General features: G+C 40.9%; 1 protein-coding gene across 11 annotated transcripts in view; it reads right to left on the bottom strand.

Moving 5' to 3' along the window:
- Positions 1-843: 843 nt before the first annotated feature.
- Positions 844-23993, bottom strand: part of LOC117217487 (Kinesin heavy chain 73) — a 151723-nt gene continuing 128573 nt past the window's right edge. For 3 of the 11 annotated variants that reach the window (XM_076525553.1, XM_076525554.1, XM_076525556.1), the window contains exons 20-29: positions 23642-23810; positions 20157-20174; positions 16051-16125; positions 13574-13725; positions 11876-12209; positions 11445-11704; positions 11184-11367; positions 10880-11077; positions 10469-10636; positions 844-10182 (exon numbers count right to left, since the gene is read on the bottom strand). In XM_076525553.1, the coding sequence (XP_076381668.1) occupies positions 10094-10182; positions 10469-10636; positions 10880-11077; positions 11184-11367; positions 11445-11704; positions 11876-12209; positions 13574-13725; positions 16051-16125; positions 20157-20174; positions 23642-23810 (1647 nt within the window). In that variant the 3' untranslated portion in view covers positions 844-10093. Of the gene's footprint in view, positions 10183-10468; positions 10637-10879; positions 11078-11183; positions 11368-11444; positions 11705-11875; positions 12210-13573; positions 13726-16050; positions 16126-20156; positions 20175-22664; positions 22680-23641; positions 23811-23993 lie in introns of all 11 variants that reach the window. The other 8 variants (XM_033465119.2, XM_076525557.1, XM_076525559.1 and 5 more) reach the window with 5 other exon arrangements.

Genomic DNA, 23993 nt, shown 5'->3' with positions numbered 1-23993 from the left:
TTATTTTAACTTGGATTGTGCAACATTGTCGCTGCTGGAGGTTGAACGAAATATCGTGTGTCATTTCCACCAGGTGTACGCAACTCTGTCTATGATTTTTTAGTCGACAAAGGCAGCGCGTTCGTTTTGCCACCGGAAGCGTGGTATGTTGATTGCAACGTTGCGTTGTTCGCGTTAATATTTATGTTAATCCGTATCTGTATAACCGCGTTGCAGAATTTTGTCCGGCAATATTCCGTTTCCTTTCCTGCTTTTTGATTTATTCGCGACCTTTCGCGAAGTTTCGAGACCATTACAAAAAAACGAACGTCAAACAACGACGCGAGGAAAGTCAACAGAAGCCGGATGGTTTCTGAAATAATAGACTGCATTTTTATTGTTGCAAACGAGCCCCCACTCGACCGAGGTGTCAGTATACCTTTCGAAGGTTACCGATTCTGGTTTCATCTTTTGTTCATTCTCGTTCGAGGACCGTTTCGAGGAAATGCGCTACTGCTTCAACATCATTAATAAAATTGTTAATTTCTAATTCGTTTATTCATCTAGCATTCCTATTATATTCTGCAGCGACGTCGTAATTCTTTAAAACATGTCTTGCAAATTTTTTAATGGATTTTTAAGCAAACTGTGCACTTGTTAATAGAACAGAATCTTGATGATTTATTTTATTTTGAACAATGGTTTTAAATAGTGGATAAATTATTGTTGGTACAGAATGAGCGCGTATGTCTTAGCATTATGACCACTGTATTCGTAACAATGATATATTCAAATAAATATGTTTGTTAATCTTGAGCGGCGAATGTCCGAGTCTAGGATAAAGGATGGAACAACCTCCAGGCAGAACATTAAATTATATTTTTATTATATCCATAAAAATTAAAATGTACACACCTTATGTTCAAAGTCATACTCGTATTAGCCTTCTATGCAAGTATCGCAGTATGTATAATATTTAACAATAGAGGTATAGGTACTCTCGAGACGAGACGAGCTTACGAAAACGAATACATGAATTTTTTCCATTCTTCATACTTCTTACTTTTATTTTTTTTTATCGTTTTTTCTTCTTGAATTGGGAGAGGGTGGGTTCGACAGGAAGGTCGGGGTCGGGGGTGGCGGGGCGTTGTGGCGTGGGCTGGGTGGATTGGTTTGATACGGTCATTAGCTTACTTCCGATAATTGTATTAATATTATTGACTGCTTACAAAATAATACTATTACTCGGTAAATTCATCTCTCGGTTTACGACACAGTTTCCGGCGTACTCCGTCGACGATTCATTGTTCTTTTCTCAGCCTTTAAAGATGGCCTACGAGATCGAGAAAAAGGAAAACGTAAGTGCTCCTCCGCGCGATTCCCTACAGAGTTTTGCTCGCCGCTACAATGGAAACGAAACGAAGATGATTAGCCTCCTTCGAAGGTTATTACATGGAATATACTCCCTAGCTAATGTTTTTTTTTTCTTTATTATACTGACTCATATATTTTTTTTTCTCTCGTCGTTTTTCTTCCCTCTTAATTTATTATTTTCCTCGTCGCTAAAACACGCCTGTGTGCCAATGGTGCGTTCGCTCGCGATCGGATGCGCGTCCTATACGTAACGTATGTATGCAAATTCGTTAGTTTAAAAAGTGGCTGAAATGGTGTCGCCGTAAATCGTGACAGAAAAACAATACAGAGACAATAGAAACGTTCGAAGCTGCGTGTCGATGAAAACGGCTCTCTTCTGTGGCGAAAAGAAATCGAGTGTCCGTTCAATCAGCGGATTGTTACCTGTTCGATTGCAACGGGAGTACCTAACGAGCGATAAATAAGCTGTGCAGTTCGAGCGAAAAAGTTTGCTGCGTTCACGGGAACTCCGATCCAATGAACTTCTCACGCGGTGAACAAATTTTCAGTGAAAATTTAAAATTCTTCTTTCTTGAACGAGGACGTTAATTTCTATTGATGGTCCAATTAGCATTCAAATTATAATAATCTGTAAAGAGATCCGCAATCTGCTCATTAATGAATCAAAGAATACTAATCCTTATCTGCAAAAGAAGACTAATATTCTTATTTAATCAGTTGAATGGATAACGTTTCAAAATCTAAATCATTGTTCAAGACTTCTCAAGAGAAGACAATGCTTCGATCGGCAACTTTTCCGGCGAATTAATGTACCATTTAATGGCTCGAATGAATCAAAAACTCATAGAGAAATTCACAATTGGCTTCGTCACCAATTAATCCGAAGAATCGATTAGAATCGTGGGATCGCAGTTTCACAGAGCGCAACCAAACGTTTCGCGTCATCCTAATGCGAACGCGTTCCTTCTTCGCCGCGATCGTTTCCCCGCCGATCCATCGACCCTTGCGCACCGGATCGACGGACGGAAGGGAGAAACGATCGCGCTGGATCGAGAAGGGTGTTGTTCTCTATAGCACCAGCGCGTTGGAAACGTGCGACGCTAATTTGACCGCTAGCCAATCATCGTCTACGTTCTCTAGAGGAAATTTCAATCTCCGCCGAGGCGATGCTCGCCGTTTAATCGTTCCACTATGCATAACACGAAATAAAAGTCGCCTAAGCGCCTCTGTTCTATCTTATCCTTATTTTACACACCCGCCGGATCGATGGCTTCGATCGCGATCACCCATGATCCGATCAAAACTGGCCGCGGACGCTAACGATCTGCCGCGAAACAGTCTCCAACGAATTCGCGAATTACACTGCAGACGCAAGCTTGGGATTTACATCGAGACGGGGGTTCTGAAATTTGAGATTTTTGATCTACACGAAGATTGATTTCCACGCAGTGAGATATTAAACGATTCCGCAGGGTGTCCGCGTTCGAAGCCACTTATCGCAATACTGGCACGGTGCAAGTCCGATCCCATAATGCCTCGCTGTATTTTCCATCCAGTTCCGATATTCTCAACTTGTTATTATTCAATTTATAGATTTATTCATCAATGTTTCTAACGATTCGGTTCGGAGTTTTGACAATTTTTATTTCATAGATCGAGACTGCCGCGTTTCAAAAGTACAAGTTATTGAAGAAAGTGTACGAAACAAGTACTCGCGTATACGATTACTATCGTATAGTAATCACGATATTTGTGAACGTCTTGAGATATTTGGCAAAATATTAAGCAATGTTTCTAAACATTCGATGTAATGATCCCCGTGGACCAACATTTATTTCACATGACAAAGAAAGATCCTTTTATCACCGAATGAATTTCACTCGGTTATTAACTTCCCGTTATTTCTCGACATTCTTATCCGAATGATTAATGTAAACCGTTCCAGGATCGCGTTACAAATTGCACAGTTTAGGTTTGTGTGGCTCTGTCGAGGGTCGCGTAATCCGCGGTATGTTAAACGGCAACGGTGCCGGTTCGTATTCATCGCGATTGAAGTGAAAATATCGCCGGGTTCAATCACGCGATCGCGCGTTGCACGGCGTGCAGCGAAATGGCGGCGCATCCCGCGGATCGTCCTTGCACCGTTCCATGGTCTTACATAAGACATCGTCCGAGTAGACATCAGTTTGAATGGGAACTGACTCTAAACACGTTTTCTGCCTTTAATCACGCAATGCAAAAATAGGCTTTCCTATTTCCGGTCGCCTAGTACCGGAGCGAGTGACACAGCGATCTACGGATCTACAGAGAATTCCCAAAGTCCTTATAATCTAGTTATCGATCGTTCTCTTACTAATTTCTCTCCTCTGCTCATCCGAACAGCTGTCCTCTACATCGTTACAGCGAGGGTCCCCGATCCTCGGCAACGATCGTCTTCCAATCTCGTTCGACCGCCAGCGATCATTTCGATAAATGCAATCGGCAAATCATAGCGAACTCTCTGCCAACGATCCGGGCATGCAATGAAATTGTTATCGCGCGAAATATTGCAAGTTTTATTAATCGCTGCGATTCGTTTCGTTAGAGCACAAAAGCGATAAGTAATGAGTTCAAATGGTTGGAACGTTGCGGTGTATTAATATAATGAATCATGCTCTCGTTTCAATGTATTTGTAGATTGTGTCGTTCGAGCACTGCAACATCTCAAACACCGATATTCGAGTGCAATCGAGCGATACATCGAATATTTAAATATTGCAATTTGTAAATATGAACTCGGTGATGACATTTCAACGCATTGCTGCATCGAGTACTGATATTTAGTGCTGCGACGCTTCGAGCACCGGTTTTGAAGTGCGTTAGTGTATGAGAAGTATTAGTTTCGCGTACTCTCTGTTGCACTGAATACCAGTATCGAAGTGTCACAACTCATTTGAATATATTTCGAATGCTTTTCGATCGATTACCAGTATTACAGTGCTACAATGAACCGCCGAATAACAATTCACTATATTATACCAAATACCAAGAGTGCTTGTACACTGATGTACATAGTGTCTCGTGTACCATTTCTTGACAGACCAATTGCAATACCAAAGAAACACCGTAATTGAACTCGTGCCAATTAAACTCTACGAATTTGACTCCAGTTATGGTCTCAATTGAAAGAATCAATTACAAGTTCGAGGAAATTAATGTTCGATACAGCGTCTAGCAATCATCGGTAAAAGCGGGGAACACGTGGTTCCTCGGATCGGGGACCCGTTAAGGTACTATGAACGAAAGCCGCCACGTCGACAAAATGTTTTGGTCGGACCAACATGCTGATTCGTTTCTTTTCATTTTTTTTTCTTCTTGGGAAATGTACAATGTCGGCCACGGTGTGCATCGTTTTCACACGATCAACAGTAAATGGGGAGCAGGGATGACGGTGAAAGGGTCGTAGGTAGGGGGAGGGGGGGGGGGCTCAAAGTCTTGAAGCATTTCTGGGTGCACGTCGTGCTACGTTATTTCTTTTTTTTTCATTTTCGTTTGTTCTTCTTCTTCTTCTTCTTCTTACATACTGTGTCGATAAACGTCTAAGTACCAGCGTGTGGGTGTGTGTGTGTTCATTTTGATGGTTCCTCCGCGCGCATTATACGTTCCTTGTCTCTCTCTTTGTCGGTTTTATTAATTTTTTGTTAGCTTGCTCGTTTATCCTCGTATTTTTTCTCGCACTTTCCTCGTATTTTCTTGTCTCATATTCTTTACATTACATTAAAATATAACACCGATCTCGGACTTGCTTACGTTATACATATACATATATACGTGAGTTTTCATTTGTTTTATTCATTTTTTTAAATGTTCATTTAAATGTAGTCAGCGATGATCGTTTCGAACAGTCTCTATCGCCGTTAAGCGTTTTGCAGAAGAGTTCCGAATTCAATATTACGTTGCTCGCGTTAATTGACGACACTGGGGAATTGCAGGCTCTGCGTGTAGCGGTCAAGAGTCTCGAGGAATGTGGAAGCACAAAGCATGATCGTACATTGGGCTGCTGTTATTTATTCGCTTAGGTGTACCGAACATGAGAATTGTTTTATATGTATAGTGTCTTACAACGGATACAGCGGGAACCGAGTCCAATTTGATCTTACTCTTGGGTCGAGAGGCATGATAGATTAATTTCTTTATTTTCGAAGTGTATTGAAAAATATTGACTCGATCGTAAAAAATTAACGCGCAGTAGGTTAAGCGATAGACTTATTCATTATTTTAGAAACGCCAGTGTTGAAAAATAGCATTTTATAGGTCGCAGCCCAACATACGACACGCAATGTTCATTGCTATTCCGAAAATATTCTCGTGGATCGATTCTTAATTTACTGGAATGTGTCTCTTGGTTAAATATGGCGGACTGAAAGCGAATCCTCAGTCATCTTTTGGTCGCTATCCATTCACGCTTTAAATGCATAGTGGAGGGATGCTTCTGAAGTTAACCGATGCGAATTGCCGGCGACGAGTTGTAAAACTGTGCGGTGGATCAGAATGATATTTTTTCAATCGATGGCACGAAACTACGATCGTAAAATATTCGAGTCAATTTTATAAGGCTAAAAGATTTTTTTTTTTTTAAGTAAGATTATACAAGAACCTGTGAAGAACTGAAGTCTGGTTCTCCTAATCAGAAATGAATAATACGAATCGAAGAACAGCAAACATTCTTCATACATATTTCGTTTCTTGTTTCGTTAAAAAGTTACTGAATGGCCACTTAACCCGAGGCAAAATCGCTGCATCGCAGCCATCACCGTTCTGATCCACTGCACATGGTTCCACAAAAACGAGCCGCACTTAAATCATTACGCACGTTCTTACAGTCTCTCATAATTCAAGATAACTCTGGCCTCGTGTTCAATGTAATCATTATCGAGGAGCTCGCGACAGAGTGGTAGAAAAAAGGCATTCTTTCATAGTCGATTATCATTACATGAAAATAAATTCGAATAATTCTCAAACTTCAAAATATTCGTAAACTCCATGGCACTTTACCTCACGTTCAAGACGTGGTTGACATGTTAAGTGCCATGCCAGTCACCGGTAACTGACACTGTACTTTCCGTTCGGACCGCATCAGTCACCGGTGACCGACGATATAAAATTTAAAAAGTTCTATTCTTGTGTATAAAAAATTTCTAAATAATTTTACGATCATAAAAGAATTGTACCTAAATATTACTTGTTACAAAAAAAAGGTATTATTAAAACAGGGTATTCAAAGGACAAAAAAAAGAAAGAACAAAAAGAATATACTTGGAATTTAATACTTTGCATCATCCATTTATTTTAAGTCTGTTAGATCGAAGATCAATAAATGGGAGTGTCTTAAAAAACACTTAAAAAACGTTAGTAATTTCCGTCGTACTTCGATAAATTATTTGAATTAATATTATATGACAGCTACTTCCGAAATTGTTATTTAAAAGATTTAGCTCCTTTTGCGTACAGTACAATTATTGGAAAGCCTCTTAACAAGCTGCCGATAAGTAAAGTATTAATTAACCGAAGAATCTCTTTGAAAAGACACCAAACAAACTGATTTTATTTAGGTTTGCTTCTGTCGCGACCTCCTCGATCAGAAAACACTTTGGGCATTCTTTCGAAATGCGTGGGTGGTAGGTGCGCGTTATCAGCGACGCAAAGGGCGGATAGAAAACGAGGGGAGCCAGCATAAGGACAGCAAAAGATCGGTTTCACAGCCTCGATTAGGAGAATCGATTCGATTACAAAGAGCGCCCCCCGTCGCTTGTCCGTACACCGGAATAAAAATGGACCCGTGCGACCTCGTGTCGATTTCTTCTACCGTTTCCTCGCCGCCTCTCTTTCGGAACATAGACCGTCTCTCCGGCTGCAGCAGGTTTTTCGCAATGGATCGATAATGTCAAACTCGGAAGTCTTCCAGAGACATTCGTAAAACCGATTGGTCGAAAATATTATTCTAGAATCCGTTAGGGTACAAAGTATAGTTGCGAACGATTATCAGTAGATAATTGTAACGATAAAAATGGACATTGTCTTATCGTGGGATGGAATAGGCTGTGTAAGCTCCGTCAGTGCTAGATGCTCATCTGTGGTTTCGGTGGAAAGTAGATCGAATCGTAACGAACAACAGGAAGTGAAAGAGAAATGAAACAGAGGAAATCAAACGAACGACTTCGTGGAAATTCAACGTACGCGCGAAGTCTTAGTACGCGTCAGTCGCTGGTGTTCGACATGAACGGCGAATGGGGGCTCCATTCGATAGAGAACGAAACTTCACGGAACAGAGAAATAAATGAAAACGAAAGCAAAGAACAGAAGGGCAACACAACGTGTCTGAAATGATAATTTTTATTAAACGTTCTGCCGGGCAGGCATGTAGCATCGCCGTGACATCGTGAGTCTTGATTTCTTTCGCCGTTAAATTCAACCTCGATTACCAAAAAATGGACAGAAGGCTTGCGGTCGCGACGATTTCCCCGCTTGTTTGTTCTCTTCGGCGGGCGTCCTCGCGCGTGCTTATGTCGCCCCTAATAAATCCCGTCGAAAATACACGCGAGGAGCGGCGCCACTTCGAAACCGTTATAGTCCAGGAAAACCTCGCGACGCAGGTGAGTTCGCTTTTATATTCAATAAATATTTTACGTACACACGTGATACGTTCGTAATTGGTAGCGTCTTTTTTTTTTTTTAGTATTGTTCTAATTGGACAGAAGTTGGTTTTCTTTTTTATGTACGCGGTTCACAGTTTTGGGCGAAACGTTCTCTCTATCTCTCTCCGGCGATCACAACACGAATCCTTAATCGTTAAACTCGCTTCCGGTCCCGTTCTGCCCGGGACACGATCGTCTCCCTCGATCATCCGTCGATCTCTCGAGACACTCGGATCGCTGGTGTCCTCCTCGCGCTAAACGGAGGACGATTTCTTCCGCGTTCGCCCCGGACTCGCAGTAATCCGGGGCGGCCACGCCTTGATCGAGTTCACCCGCGCTGAGCAAATCGCGTCGAAATGTATCAAATATATATATATGTATATATAGATATATACGTGTCGGTGTGTATGCGTGTGTGTGTGTGTTTGTGTGTAAGTGTACGCGTGATCCAGCGAACGGCGGCCTCCGAAAACTAGCCGCTGAAAACCGCCGCGCGACAAACGACGAACAAAGCTCGTTCTTTTCCGATTTCTCTCTACCGCCTGAAATTAGGAGACAAGAAACAAGGGGGGTGTGGGGGTCGGGGCGAAGAAAGCAAGGAAGAACTTACGAATCTAGTATTGCAACCTCTATACACCAGCGCGTTGCATCTCGCGGGAAAAGAACGAGTCGCTGGCTGGACGAAGCCTGCTTTCGTGCGACGCGCGATTTTACACATTACATCTCGTATAATCGTTTATATATATATGCATATATATATATATATATATATATATATATATATATATATATATATATATATATATATAAATTAATCGCGTGATAACACAACGATAGATAGAGAGATAGAGAAAGAGAAAAGGGATGTATGTTACAATAAAAAGGAACTTAACAGATTGCGCTAAAAAAATACAATATATGAAACAATTGTATACATATAAAATCTTTAAATAATCTACGCGACGCGGTAAATCGTACTCGAAGGATTTTTGTCGGGTCTACTCGCGGTTTCCGGTAGCACGTCTCCGCGACACGAATTACACCGGTAATTCGGGAGAGTGTGTTTATATATAATGTATATTATGTATACATATATAGAGACAGAGAGATGTATGCGGGTGTCAAAGCTCGTGTGTGTTCTCTCGCGTGTGTCGTCTGTGTACCCGCTCGGCCCCGCGATTCCGCGAGAATGCGGCTGGCCGAGAATGCTTCGTATTCGGATTCATTTAGGGTGCTTTTACCGCTGTCGGAATAATCATTGAACATTAATCGTCGTCCTTGACGCGACGCGAGGGTCAAGGACGGAAGGATGTCTCGCGGGAATCGTTTATAAATCGACTTCCGTCTTCGTCTTTTTCTTCTGCTTCTTCCCTTCTATCGATAGCCTTTTAGACAATGTACAATTCATTGGATCGCGAACTAAAAGGATAAAAGAAAGTACCGTGACGCTCTCCTCGTCCTACGTGAAACGTTTCGAATGGCTGATTCAATCCCAGTCGTTAAAAGTAAAAGCGTTGTGGAATGCTTGAACGGAATCCGCTTCGAATGCGGCTCTTTTCATTTTTTGTGTATCGACGATTGTTCTTTTCTTCTCTTCGTCTTTGTTATTCTCTGCTTCTTCTTCTTCTTCTTCTTCTTCTTCTTCTTCTTCTTCTTCTTGGTTTTTTGTGATTTTTTTTTGTTGCCGTCGTTTCGATTCTCTTTTTCCGTCTTTTTCCTCTAACTCTATTGAAATGCAAAGTAGACATACTAAATGCTTCTTTTTTTCGTTCGGCATGATCCTCCCCGGCCACGCGGCTGTTCCTTCTCGCGCTCGGTGCTCTCGGCCGTGTGTCTCCCATGCGCTTTTCTTTTGTGTGATACACATTAAATGACCTAATATCTCAAGTAATAGTTAGAAGTTATTAGTTAATCCATTAGCTGCCCTAACGTCTAAGGGACTGAAACACTGCTGCTACACATATCATAGGCATGTAGCAATTTTTTTTTCTTTAGGATTATTTTAGTGGCTTATAGTAGAACGAAGTTACGGTGAAGCGGGTGTGATCCGGGTATTTTTTTGCTTTTTACTTGCCCCGTGGTGAGGACCGTGTGCCTGTTGTTGAGAGACCTTCGCCCCGGCTCCGAGTTCGGTGCAAGGAATGTAGACCCTCGCCTGAAACATTCGACCAACATTCAACATAATTTTCTTCCTCTTAAAACATTACTTGATTATCTGATAGTTTCTCAAAAATCGAAAATTCACAATTACAGATTCTTAGATGAACTTTTTAACAGCTGTAGCAAGATTAGATCTTCAGACTACTTTTTGACATGGTACAGTTATTGAGAGTGCTATTGATAGCCTTCTAATCATTTCATGTTCTATTACTGAGCATTACCATCTTATTTAACTTATATTATTGCGGTAAGTATTTTAGTCTGAATTTAATTGTTCTCACCTCTGCTAACGCTTCTGCGCATCGGTGCAGACTGAGGAAGGGTGAAAGTGTAGTTCCTAAGTGCTCTGCCTCGTTTGTCTTGAATTAGTTTGTCCACTTTGACGAAAATTCCGCACTTCTGTCGACACGTGAAGTACCTTTGCCCGTTCACAGCACCATCGTTTTTACCTGCAACACGAACAGCACATTTTCACTCGCCGGATATACTTTTGCTGTTATCTCATCATTTTTATAAAACATCTTAGAAATGTCGGTGTTAAACAGATCTGTTGACAATATTGATACAAATTAATTGTGCGAGGTGAAATTGTTAAATAGTCATAAGTAGATGCAACAAAGTAATTTCTAAGTATACATATAGTGATATGTAGTTCATAAGTATACAGGCAGTACATATATGTATAGCCTTACCAGTCGGTGCGTCCAATTCGACGCCTATCCACGAGCCAGAAGCAAACTCTGTCGGGCCGACGTACGCTATGACGCCAGAATAGCTGTATGGACGAACCAAGACCGACTCGCCAACCACTACCCAATCTGGCAGTGGCGTCTCGACTCGGCTTAAGTCGTGTCTCGACCCGAAGGCTGAACTTTTGTCGCTCACATCATCTGCAAACGGGAGAAATATAAATGTAGCAGTTAGATATGAAAACAATAGAACAATAGAAGACTTAAAAACTATTTCAGAGTTTCTATGCTAGAATAATAAGCCTACCGTCGATTCGTTCAGAGGAGCTATTGTCACCGTTCTCGTAGGGCATGTTGGGTTGCATTGATTGTTCCAGTCGCGCTGCAGCTTTGCTCTCCGAGAGCTGTGGACGGACCATGGGGAATGAAGCCCTGTGCTGAGAACTGGTAGGCCTTCCTGTAGTCGCAGACGCTTTTCTTCGACGCACCACCTGGTCGAAAACCATAATTTATAATTAATCTCCATTTTCTGCGACAGATAGAATGATCATTGAAACAGTTATGCTACCTTGCCCGGCGGCAGTTTCGTATGGACAACCGAGTTGCCCTCGAAAGGACTGTCCTCCCCCGAATTCGACGTCTGACTGATCTCCATGTCGCTTTTTCTACGGTTGCTCAGAACCTGGTTGGTCGTGTCCTTCTTCTGAACGTTGTTCGAGTGCACTATGCTACTGTTCGCGTCGCTGTCGCTCTTCGTCGAGGAGACTGGACTGTCTATGTCCGGATCCACATAAGCACCAGTTTCCTCTAAATCCTTCCTGATGCGGTCTGGATCACCATAAGAACAATATCGATCGTTAAACAGTGGATCTTATGGAAATAAATATAACAGTACATCTAGAGATTTAGAATGAACCGCGAGCGGAATGAACCAAAGAATTGTCGTAGCTTATTTCCTGAAGATCAATTATAATTTACACTGATTTCATTTGAACTGACCCTTGTTGCAGCTGTTACCTAGCATGTCCAGGTGGCCCAACGCCGCGGACACCTCGCCCATGTACTCCTCAGGTGTTTCCTCGACCAGAGAGCTGTCCATTCGCTCCGGCTTTTTCGCGTCTAGCAGATTTCGATACTCGAGGTCCGGGGTCTCGTCCACGCTGATCGACTTCACCGACAACGAGTCCTCGGAGGTCAGATTGGTCGTCGACACGGCTTGGGAACCGTAACCACTGCTGCTCATGCTTGGCGTGTTGATCTTCGTCGATTGAAGTTCGACGAGAGAATCCAGTGTGCGTGAAGAAGTTAGTGGTTTTACTGGTTTCGCCGTTGCCTGAACGTAATCGTGTGTGATATGCTTTTCAGTATTGTCTGATCAAAAGAGTCGCGCTCCGCTTATTCGAACATGGCGCTTTAGAATGACTAGGTGCGCAACGATTCCTGAGATTAAATTGTACTAATCGCTTCTGCGAGTATTCTTAGGATCGAACGTGTCCAAACACTACGGTAAAGTATTGTTTATCTGGCAATGTTTTATTCCAACGTAAATGTAGGTCTATTCCACTGTTAATCAGTTTTGGAGGCAATATAAAAGCTGGCTAAAATCATTTATTGCTGAAAATTTTAAAAATAGCGCCGCTTGTACGCCAAGTCAGGTAGTGGCAAGACACTCAAACTGTTCGCTAAAATTATTCACAAATGATAATTTTTAGGATTTACTATTTTGACACAGGTGGCGTCACTGGCATAAACCCACAGGCGACGAAATGCTGAAACTGCTGCACAAATTATCAACAATCGATTTTGTTTAATAGTTTGAGCGTTTTGCCACCACGTAGTAGTGGCGCTATTTTTATATTTTCCGGAGCAGATGAATCGTGCCGAATTTTACATCGTATCTTATGACGAAAGCGGCAAAAATCATCTGTCTTGGTTATTTGCAATAACAAATAAACTTTTTTTTTGCACGATATAGATACAGCAGATTCTTCTGAATATTTCTGTAGCCACAAAATATGCTTGTAGCCCCTTAATTACCACATGTTAGTCGAAGTTATAATAAAGCGGAAAATGTAGTCCAATTATTCGGCAATGGACAAATAACATTTTTATTGCGATATTAGAAACAGGTCGTGTGGACACGTCCTTGAGACTCGACAGAAGAAATTAGCTCGATATCACTCTAACAAGGAAGCACCCGAATGAATCTCAAAAATAACAATTTTAGAAACTACTCTTCTATCAAATCACGCCAAAATAGTTCACTTTAGAGAATTTATTACAAAAAAACTAAAAGATATAGAACTAAGAAGCTTTTTGCAATACGTTCCTACATATGATTCGGTATCCTAGAAAAATTCTCGTTGTAACCTACGCTTAGCGATACTCACTGTAGATAATGTTAAAGGAATACATTGCAAAAAGGTGCTCAGCTGCGTATTATTAAGTCGCCCTGTAACAAACTCTTAAAAATGACCTAATTCTTGTAGAATTTGATAAGCAAGCGTGTAATAGAAATATGTTCTTCGAAACAATGATGAACGATTTAACCATCTGAAAAAAGATATCTCTAAAAATCGTCTGGAAAGGATCAGACTTTCTCTAGGCAGTGATGACGGAGATACTCGGGTACTTTGTGTTCGAGTAATCACAGTTCGGTGTTCACAGTGGGAGTTAAGGGTGTAGAACGTGTACTACCTGGTAGGAATCGTACTCGGAGTAGTCGGCGTCGCTTTTCTCCTCTTCTTCGTCATTGACTGGCGATGGCAGCTGGTTCCCCATGATCGACGTTTCCTCGTGCAACGTGGTCATCCGCAGACCCAGCTTAGAACCCACCATGTTTGGAGATGCTAAAATAAACAACGTTCGATCAGCGAAACGACCGTGGATTACGCACGAAATTCCAGAAGTGTGATTGCGTTCGAATATCAGGGCCGATCTGGCCACATTTCAGTAACGCGACTCTTCCAGTTCGGTCCCGTTTTGTTTGGTTCTTTTATCGATTCAGCTTATCACGATTCCTTCGTTTTCTAGTCACGATCGTTGCTTCTCTCTGCGTGGGTTTTTTTCGACATACATTCTACGTAACCGGGTCGATGAGAACACTAAAGGTGCCAGGTCGGTTCTGATACAGATTTGTGATTACAAAATATCGAACAAAGGACCCATGCTGTTCCTAAAAAAAAAGAAACAAAAACGGAGAAGAATATATATATATGTATATATTCCACGTATCCGACTGTTTTTCCCCTATCGAATGGATCGCCCAAACGAGATGAAGGTGATTCCATAGAGAAAAACCAATGGAACGTTTGGGACGGAGATTTTTCCTTCGGACCCCGGCTTTCGAGAAATTTAACAAATCATACTTAATTACAGATGTATTGCAATAATGATGTTACTTAAATCTGTTACTAGTTTATTCGGTTATGTATCGTTTTTTTAAACAATTTTCTGTGAACTTATTAGAGCAAACGTTCGCAAGCTACACAATGTATTCTTCAACACTTGATAAATGAGATTTCTTTATACTTATTGAATGGATCAATCTGTAGAAAATTAGTACGGAGCTAATCTTCATACATACATACTAACAACACCGATTAACAATTTTGTATTTCCACAGTGCTTGCTACTATAAAATAGTAATTTTCAACCTGTTCATTTTACTGTACTATAAACTCAAGTTTTCAAAAGTGTAATTAACAACGCATCTAGAATATTATTCTCCGTGTCTCGGTGAAATGAAACACTCGAGTACCCTAACACCGACTGTCTGACCATCGCAGGCAGATTCCACTTGCCCGACTTCCGAAGCTCCGCGTTGGCAAATTGCAAGCATAACTTTCCCAAGAACGAAGCTCCGAAGGAAAGAACTTCGTCCCACACTTTCGATTAGTTTTTTCACGTAAAATCATCTCCTCTAGTTCACCGGCGGACATGGGACACCCGGTAACGTTAATCCGAGGTACCTTCACACTCGCGCAGTTCAGTGGATCCCTTTCCAAGACACTCGTCGACTATATTTCACATGGTTCCGTGTCTGTCAACCCTTAAGTGGTCAGGCGATTCAATTCGCAAGAAATAGCGGCGTATCTCGAATGAAAAACTATTCACAGAATAACACCGTGGACACCAGACCACTCAATGATCGAGGTTCAGTGTAGATAAAGGTATCGTTTAATTCGGTATGCGAGCGAGTGTTGCAATATATAGTGTCAGGGTATCAGAAGAGGAAGCGCATACGTGGAATATAAGGCAGCCTCAAGTAAAACATAAAAACAGAGCCGTAGTAGGTACCAATTATTGTAAGCGATAGAACATCGAACACATACGGAGCTACGCGCTGCGCGTTTCGCGCAGCGTGGCTGCGATTCCAATTAACAGAGAGAGAGAGAAAGAGAGATAGAGAGACAGAGATAGAGACAGTAAACGAAAAAGAAAACACAGTAAATCAAAGAGTAGTAAACTACGAATCTCTCGGTAACCAAACGAAAAAGAATAGTTACGAAAACATATGTATTACGGTTCGAACACAGTGTCTATACCTATACACTACGTAAAATGGTCGAACTAAGGAGTAAGGAAACCAAAGATTCTACTAATCACTACGAGAATGATCGTATGGACTCTTTCAAACTCCGTTTAAAATCCATCCCTCGCAATTCCGCCAATTTCTCAGCATACTTCGCAAGTGCCCTTCTCTCCGTTGAGCATTACAGCGTTTTAGTTGCTCTCGCGATTTCTAATTCGTTTCATCGCGATTTCTTCATTTATTTTTACTTTATTCTCAGCAGAACGATGTTTCTTTTCTTTCAGAAAATTTTAATACTCCGTTTCAATCTTCCACGAGTTCGCAAACGTCTTTCTTCGTTAAGCGTCAACGTTTCAGTCGCATTTGTAATTCACGTTTGACCGCGTCGTTTTCGACGGGACGAATTTTTCAGTGGAAGAACGGTGACTTCGAATTCTCCGTTCGAATCCTCGACGAAGTCGCAAATGTCGTTCTCCTCGTGCCGCTTTCGCGGAAGTACGCGTTAAATTCTCAACGAAGAAAATTTGGCGAATCGGCACTTGCGCCAACGAAAAGCAATGGTAGTGGACAGACGGAAATTTCTGCGAAAGATTCGATGGAGTCGGTTTGAAAGATCGTCCACACGGCGAGTGTCACCTACACTTGGCAGAGGTGGATTGTTGCAGACGTGTCAATGAGTTGAGATTCAGGTTCAGATTCAGGAAAGTTGGTCTCGCTGAAAGGAGATACAGACGTACTGATTACACGGCACTCTCGTTAAAGAGTCTGGTCGTTCGACTAAAAAAAAAATATATATATTTGTATATATATATATATATATATATGTATGTATGTGAACACACTACGTTCTCCTCTCCTCTGAATGGCGAGCCATTGTTAGAGCTTGTCTTTCGCAACAGGCGTTTGAACACAGTCATTGAAATCATGCCTGAAAACACCGGACAGTGAGAGAAAAACCAGTCAACACGAGGTATACAGATCTCCCGGTGGCGCCCGACGATCATCGACGGAAACAATCCAATTAATCCATCAAAGAGTACACAGTCACGTCGAACAATGTACAAGACCGCGATGGGTCAACGAGATAAATGGCGTTGTTCGATCGAATTCCGTTGATCCCGTTCCGATGCCAGAATCAATTCGATTCGCTTTTCTCGCCGGAACGTTCTAACTCGCCATTTTGTCGCGAATCCACGGCGCACCGCGACCGACTCGAACGATCTGATCCATATTAAACATGGTCCGTAGTTTCTCGGTCGGACAGAGTGCGCCGTGAATACGCCAGAAACATATTAAACAACAGCGATTAGTTTAAAGTCAATGGTTCTTCGTGTATCCAACAGATTTTTTGGTTCTCGCTAGATCTCGATACTGTTTCGAACACTATCCTCTCGTAGAGCATGCTTGGCTAACTTCGAAAACGACAACTCCATGCATCACTAGTTCAGCTATTTCGCAACAACCGATTCTTGTTAGCTACGTTACTCGGAAACTCGCTGTTCGTACGTATTCTGGTTGACTTTAAACTAATTCTCACCTTGGAGAAAAGGGAACTCTCGACCGGCGCGCACGAATCTTTGGAAACGAATTTTCGTATCTGTCTCGGTCTGCTTTATTCAGGTTCGCGGACAAGAGTCTCCCTTTTCCGAATTCTTTTGAGAAACAATTCAATCTTTTCGAGGATGTTTATTCGTACTCGGACAGATTTTGTAACCTGTGAATCGATCTGTATCTTTCGACATATTCGCTAACACGTTTACTACTTTATTTATTTAAAGCAATTTAGTGAAATTATTTAACGTTTTGGGACACAGCTTCTGTCAGATCATTTGCATTTATTTCGAAGAAATTTATTCGAGTAACAGAATAAAATAATAGAAAAACACACGTATATGTAATCTAAAATATATTGCAAAATAAAATATTCTTCGACTATGAAAAGTGAACGAAACGAATATCCATATATTAAAAGTTCTCATTCCGTTTTAATATATTCCGGATAAAATTGGAAATTCACAGGTCACTGATAACTTTTTCTACAAAAAACCAGAAGTCGATTGAAATTGTTTCCCAGAAGCGGGTCCACCTAAATCATCATTAAACCTATCAATATATAAATATGTATATGTATATGTATAAGTATATGTACACATATAATATGATACAATTAACCTACGTCTGTTTCTAAAATATTGCTCAACAGCACATTCACAGGTGGAGACAGTAATACGGAAACCAAAAGAGAAAAAAAGAATAGTATGAAAAAAAGATACTCGACAAAAGCGACTCGTCTCTCGTATACGAACAGTGCTCTCTTAACGTAGTATCTTTTTATCGTCGTGATTCTCACTGTTTTCTTAAAAGTTTGACGCCGATTAAAATGTGTGCACACGGTCGATCATTCGTCGAACGCGATCTGCTCGTACGAATCATCGGCGCTCGAGAACTATCGCTGAAATCGTTTCTATGTCTTCTAGATGGGTGGAAAACAAAGATCTGTTCTTTTTCCGCTCGACACAAGTTTCTCAAGAAAGTTCCATGCGCTCGCGTTGCGAACAAAGTGAGGACAATATGTAACAGAGTGAAACGGAAAACGGTGCCGGTGAAAGAATGATCTCTGTGCAAAACTGGTGATTTGAGCAGAAACTGGGCGAAATTAAGCTACTTCGTTCCTCAGGCGTTGCCGTGGTACACGCTAAACTGCGGATGCTTATGCGAGTTTGCGTCCGATCGATGCTCAACGCTGCAACTACCGAAGGTTTCTAATTTCAGGATTTTTCCGATGAAATTCATTCGTTAGATTACCTTCAAATGAAACGCTCGCAAGATTTTAATAGCTGCAAGATTGAAAACGAAATTGGTCCTTCGGACTCGTCCGATAGTTCCAGCGTTGATTGTAATCGTAACAATGACGTCTTCACTGCACACGTTAAACTTAGTATACGACACACGAATAAAATGCAAGATATAAGATACAGGTGGTTTCACACTTGCCGTAACTCATTATTGTGTCCTCGCTATCATTCTTCGTTCTCATTCTCGATTATTTCGTTTAGAAAAGAAAAACTCTTTTGTGGCAAATTACTGATTAAATTTACTTATCGAGGCGTACGTAAAAATCGCATAAAATCGGAATAAATGCGATTGACATTCGCGAATCTTGCAGACGCGTGTGCGACGAAGATATCATTATTAGCTCGAGCAGAAACAGAGACAAGACAGGTTGCCGAAGAAATGGTGCGTCGAGTGCATTCAGTTGCGGTTCACGTTTAATTGCAGCCGATAAACATCCACGGTCCAGTAGAAATGCAGCGACAGCCGCGCAATGTGCAACAAAGAAGGAGCTACTCAATGAACAGACTTGCCAATGCTTAGAACACAAGAGGCGCATTCGCATGCAATAATAATCAATCGAACGGGGCGAAGGTAACGTCGCTCGCGCAAATAAACAGCGTTCAACAAGTCTATAGAGAGAGAAGTGCGTTCAGCAATCTTCAGAACTAGAATGCATACGGCGTAGACAAATAGTTAGCGGCGTTCCTCAAAGCTTTCTGTGGTTACTGAAGCGCGGGGATCCGTCAAATGCTCGCATTGCTACGTAATCACCACTCTCTTTGAACTATTGGTAATTGGTAAGCTGCGTTTTGTGTCGGTGATGGGACTCGCAATGAATCGAGTTTCTCTGACAAATGTCGTCTCGAACGAACAATCGATCCGGACACCGCGAGTTGGACAATCCTCGTTAAACGGCCCCGCACAAGTTAACGTTAATTCTTGTCAAATATCTCTGTCGTTTAATCTACTTTACGTGCGATTAGAATCTGTGACTGCTTGGAACTCCTCAAGTTTGTGATCAATATCTCCAATTTTATTTACAATCGTGTAACTACGGCAAATTCTCCCTAATTTTCCTTCAGCTTGTAAACAAAAGTGGACAATTTGGGAGGAGGAGATTATTCGAGCCTCGCGCCTCGTTTTTATAATAGTTGATAATCGGCAACTATAAAAAATGAGCCACGAGTAATCGTATCTCCTCTTCGCAAATTGTTCATTTTCGTTTACAAACTGAAGGAAAATTAGGGAGAATTTCCTGTAATCGAAAAAATTGTGATTTCACTGGATAGTGAAATTCACAAATAACATTATCTTATATGTTTTAGTTTCTGCTTACGATTACTAGTGAAATTGACGATCGCCCAACTCTCGCGTCGTTTCGCCACCGAAACTATGGAACCTCGACACGTTCATTTCAAACAGCGTGTTAATCCGGAGAAAGTGAGATACCGTGTTCTCGATGTCTTTCCAAAACATAGCTTTTTCAGTGTACAAATTGTATGCACCATGATCCATGAGTGTGCTAAGCAGCCGAGGAATTAAAAAGAAATGATAGTAAGCTACGGATCGTGTGCGTTCTTTTTCTCGACAATCGGAATGAAAGGTTTCTCGAGGTGGGTGGAGCGGGGGATGATGTTGCAAATGAAACATCGAGAGAAAAATGTCTGAACGATGTCGATAGAATGGGAGGGGGGGGGGGTGATTCTGGTTCTGAACATTGCCAATATATCACAAATAATAGTAATAATAATAGTAATAAAAACAAAATAATAATAATAATGCCGACACACCGAGGCAAACGGGTTAACTAAACAACAGACAGACTCAACCACTCACGAGACATATGTATATACTAATCATCGTCACTGCCTGTACGGCATCAATTAAATATCAATCAAGACTCCATTTTACCTGAGTTCAGAATGGAGCCTTGCGTGGGCCGAAATAGTTGTAGAAGTAGTAGACGTAGTGTTAAACAGAGGAACAGATAAGTTGCATACATTGATTAGTCCAAGAGAAAACAACGTTCGGTCAATTTTGCTACGGGACTTCGCTAGTTTCGAGGGGATGGCGGATCGCAGTCGATCGAAACCCCACACGATGCCTCCAGAATTTCATTCAAAAGGAAGCTATTCGCGATAGCAATCGCCGCCTTTGTTCCTGCGCACATTTACACCTCGCCGTAGTTGCGAACATTTTTATATGAAAAAAGTATATTTTGCAGTTTGAATTGTAACAGCTAAGTTTTCTCGTTCAACATCGGTCATGTTATCTTCTCGATAGAAACCATTCATCGAAGGATAGAATTCTAAGAACTATACTTATGATAGATCGTTGGTTAAAATGAAGCCGCACAATAAAGCGTTTCAATAACAAACTTCTACTGAACGCTTGTATGCTATATTAATTATAGGAAAGATAATTGCACGAATTAGAGACTTCATATTTCTGCGGAACATTTTGGACAATTTAGGGAGAAGAGATACGATTATTCGAGCCTTGCGGTTCATTTTTATAGTTTATGATTGTCAACAACTATAAAAACGAGCTGCAAGCTGCTCTGCTCGATGAACGAGTCTCAAACTTGCGACAGGTCAACAAACATCGTTTCTTCTGTTCCTTGAAGCACGGTTCCGTAAATTGCTACCCGAAGTGGCCCTTTTTAATCGAGATCCACCGGGCACCGTGTTCGCCGAAGTCTACAGTTCGCCATCCCCTCAAGTTTCGTTAGACAGCCTCAGATACTGCATTATAAGTGGTGGAGCTTAAGTGTCGCTGCTAAAACGCTAGGCGGATCTGAGAAACTGGGTATCGTACCATGCTCAACTCTCCTCGTGCCACGGCGAACGTGGCCACGATGCTCTAGGAAGCTGTACGGTTCGCTTGCTTGTTATGTTCGTTTAGTTATTCGTTTAACGGTACGGAGAAACTGTGCGAAAAAGTTGAACATAGCGGTGGTGACATAACAATATGATAGAAGCTGTAAATAGAATAATACGAAGTTCCAGTGTCGTGGTAGTTGCTAACAGGGGAGATCGATATTACCAAACATTTTTAAGGACAGTGAGAGAATGTTGATCGTGTCTGTTCTAAGTGACGATTGTTTCCCTCTGTACTGTCTCGTGAATCTCTTCTCGATGATCCCAGTACAGTAAAGTCTCTCTAGTTGTCCCTCAGATTGTAAGCAAAAATGGACAATTTGGGAAGAGGAGATACGATTAGTCGCCGATTGTCAACAACTATAAAAACAAGGCTGGAATAATCGTGTCTTCTATTCCCAAATTGTTCATATCCATTTACAAGCTGAGGGACAATTGGAGAGAATTTACTGTAGTTGTAAATCTTTCTTAATTCAAAGACAATTGTACTCAATTTGTACACGGAGTACAAATCTTCTCCGGCATTGGGAGAAGAAAGCTCGAAGAATTGTACGATTTAATCGATGTCGAATCGCGCCGATCGCCGGGACAGCAGAGAGAGAAACGCTAATGAAGGATGACGTGAATCGTAATCGAAACAAGGTATGGAAAAAGAAAGGTTGAAACGAGAGAACAAGAGATGAAGTATGATGGTTCTCTTCGATTATTGAACGAAATAAATGAACATATCCAATACAAAAATCGTAAAGTGACTATCATGGCAAGGTGATAATATATATATATTATATATATCAAAAAACACTGCATAAGCCACATTTCAGAAACGGATCATAGATTCCTCGGTCGAATGTAATCGAAGAAAGCGGAATCAAGGCAAAGTGAACGTGATATATATATATATAATACCGTAAAATCGTTTATATATATATAGTATATATAAATGTTTCATCTAAGGGCTAAGGTTGTCGAACACAGTGCCATTAAGATTGATCATAAGCGTCGTTTGAATATAATTCAATCGGTAATCGAAAAGCGGACTAAGATGTTGCATCCATTAGAACAAAGTGATGAACTCGCACAAAAAACTTGTGAGGATTCCAAAGAAAATAACGGACAAAATATCGACAAAATATCGGGTGGGGGGGGGGGGGGTGTAAACAATATTAATCGAACGTAAAGATCGATCTGTTAAGTTCGCGGGTGACGTAGCAATCCATTTAGCAAAAAATCCTGCGTCGGTAGCAAGCTCTGCGCCGAACAGAGAACAAACGGTCGCCGCAGCGCAACAACTATACGCAACAGGAACAAGAATGCGGAACGGAACAAAATATCATGGAACAAAAACGTTTCTGAGATAAATCAAAAGAATAACGGTGAACTGTCTCGCTAGGTTCGCTAATATGTATTCAACGTCATGGCCAAAAATCGTAATGCTTGCAGAGCGTATCAAAAAGAGAAACGGAAAAACGAAAACAGGAAACGAAAATAGTGAAAAAGAAGAAGTATTAATTCCCTCTTGCGGGAAAGTCGTCAGAATTACCTTTTTGTTGGCGTACTTATGGTAGTACCAGTTGGATATTGTTAAAAGAAGTTATTATGAACAACAGTAACAGTGTTAATACCATGTTTGCCAGAAACGATTTGAGAAATTAAGATGTATAATAATAATAATAATAATAATAATAATAATAATAATAATAATAATAATAATAATAATAATAATAATAATATTAATACTATCGTAATATATGTAATTTGCAATCGAGACGATACAGTTCGATCAAATGGATTACTACAAAACGAATAGTCAACTAATGGATGATAGAATGACATGTATGAGTGAATCTCGTGTTGAACAATTGAAAAATAAATCCTCGGTTTAGATTCGATCGATTTCTTTTTCTCTTTTATATTATTTCTTTTCTCTTGTTTTGTGTACCGATTGGATTTCGATCTCGGATCATCTATGATTTCGTAAGCGACATTCTACCGTAAACTTTTTGTCTGATGGATAAATTGTACAGGCTGTCTTGTAATTAGGCGAGCAAAATTGTTCCATAGACAGTGACAACCGAAACGAGCCCATTGCATCGAATTCAGATCAATTTTTATTTGAATAAAACGTAATTATTTCTTGCGCCATGAATTATAAAACAACCTGTGTATAATTAGAAAACTGTTACATACGCAATGACCCGCAGAAACATTCGCACAAGACGAAATTTATTCAATTTAACTTCAATGATCTTATAATAGAGTTGCAAAATTAAAGTAAAAATTTTGGACAAGAAAATTCGATGATTGAGAATTTTACTCGACGTGCAACCATTCCACGCAGAAACACTATCGAAAGATCAATAAAATTGAGTCGAATCAATTTGATTCTTGCGTAGGAACATTTCTGTGAACCACTGCAAAGGATCGAAACGATTAGGAAATCATAGAACGGTAACATTGATGAGCTCGGCGTTACGAAGTCTCTAATAGAAAGATTAGTTGAGTTTGAAGTGTGCTTACCGATTCCAAATGGTTTGGATGGCGTGGTCACGAAGTTTTCGTCGTTTCTTGTGTGACCGGTGGATGCACGACGAGAATGCAGCATTCCGTTTAACTCGCTGTTGAGATCCGTCACACTTTCGGATCGGGTGACGTTCAGGGAGTCCATCGAGGTATCGGATCTCATGATCTGTAAGCATTAACGACGTATAATACATTCGAGAAACTTGTACCAGACGCGTTCTCCAATTAACGTCCATTTTAAAGTACAGAAGAAGATGAAAAATGAAGATTTTGGAAACATTATGGGACTTATTTAAGAAAAAACACGTCTGGTGTCTATTGACTGCTGTAAAAATTCTACAGTTAATGA

The sequence above is a fragment of the Megalopta genalis genome, chromosome 12 (genome assembly GCF_051020955.1).
Source record: "Megalopta genalis isolate 19385.01 chromosome 12, iyMegGena1_principal, whole genome shotgun sequence".
NCBI classification, from domain to species: Eukaryota; Metazoa; Arthropoda; class Insecta; order Hymenoptera; family Halictidae; genus Megalopta; species Megalopta genalis.
Note: the sequence above shows the minus strand (reverse complement) of the source record. Positions and strands in the feature narration are given on the sequence as shown.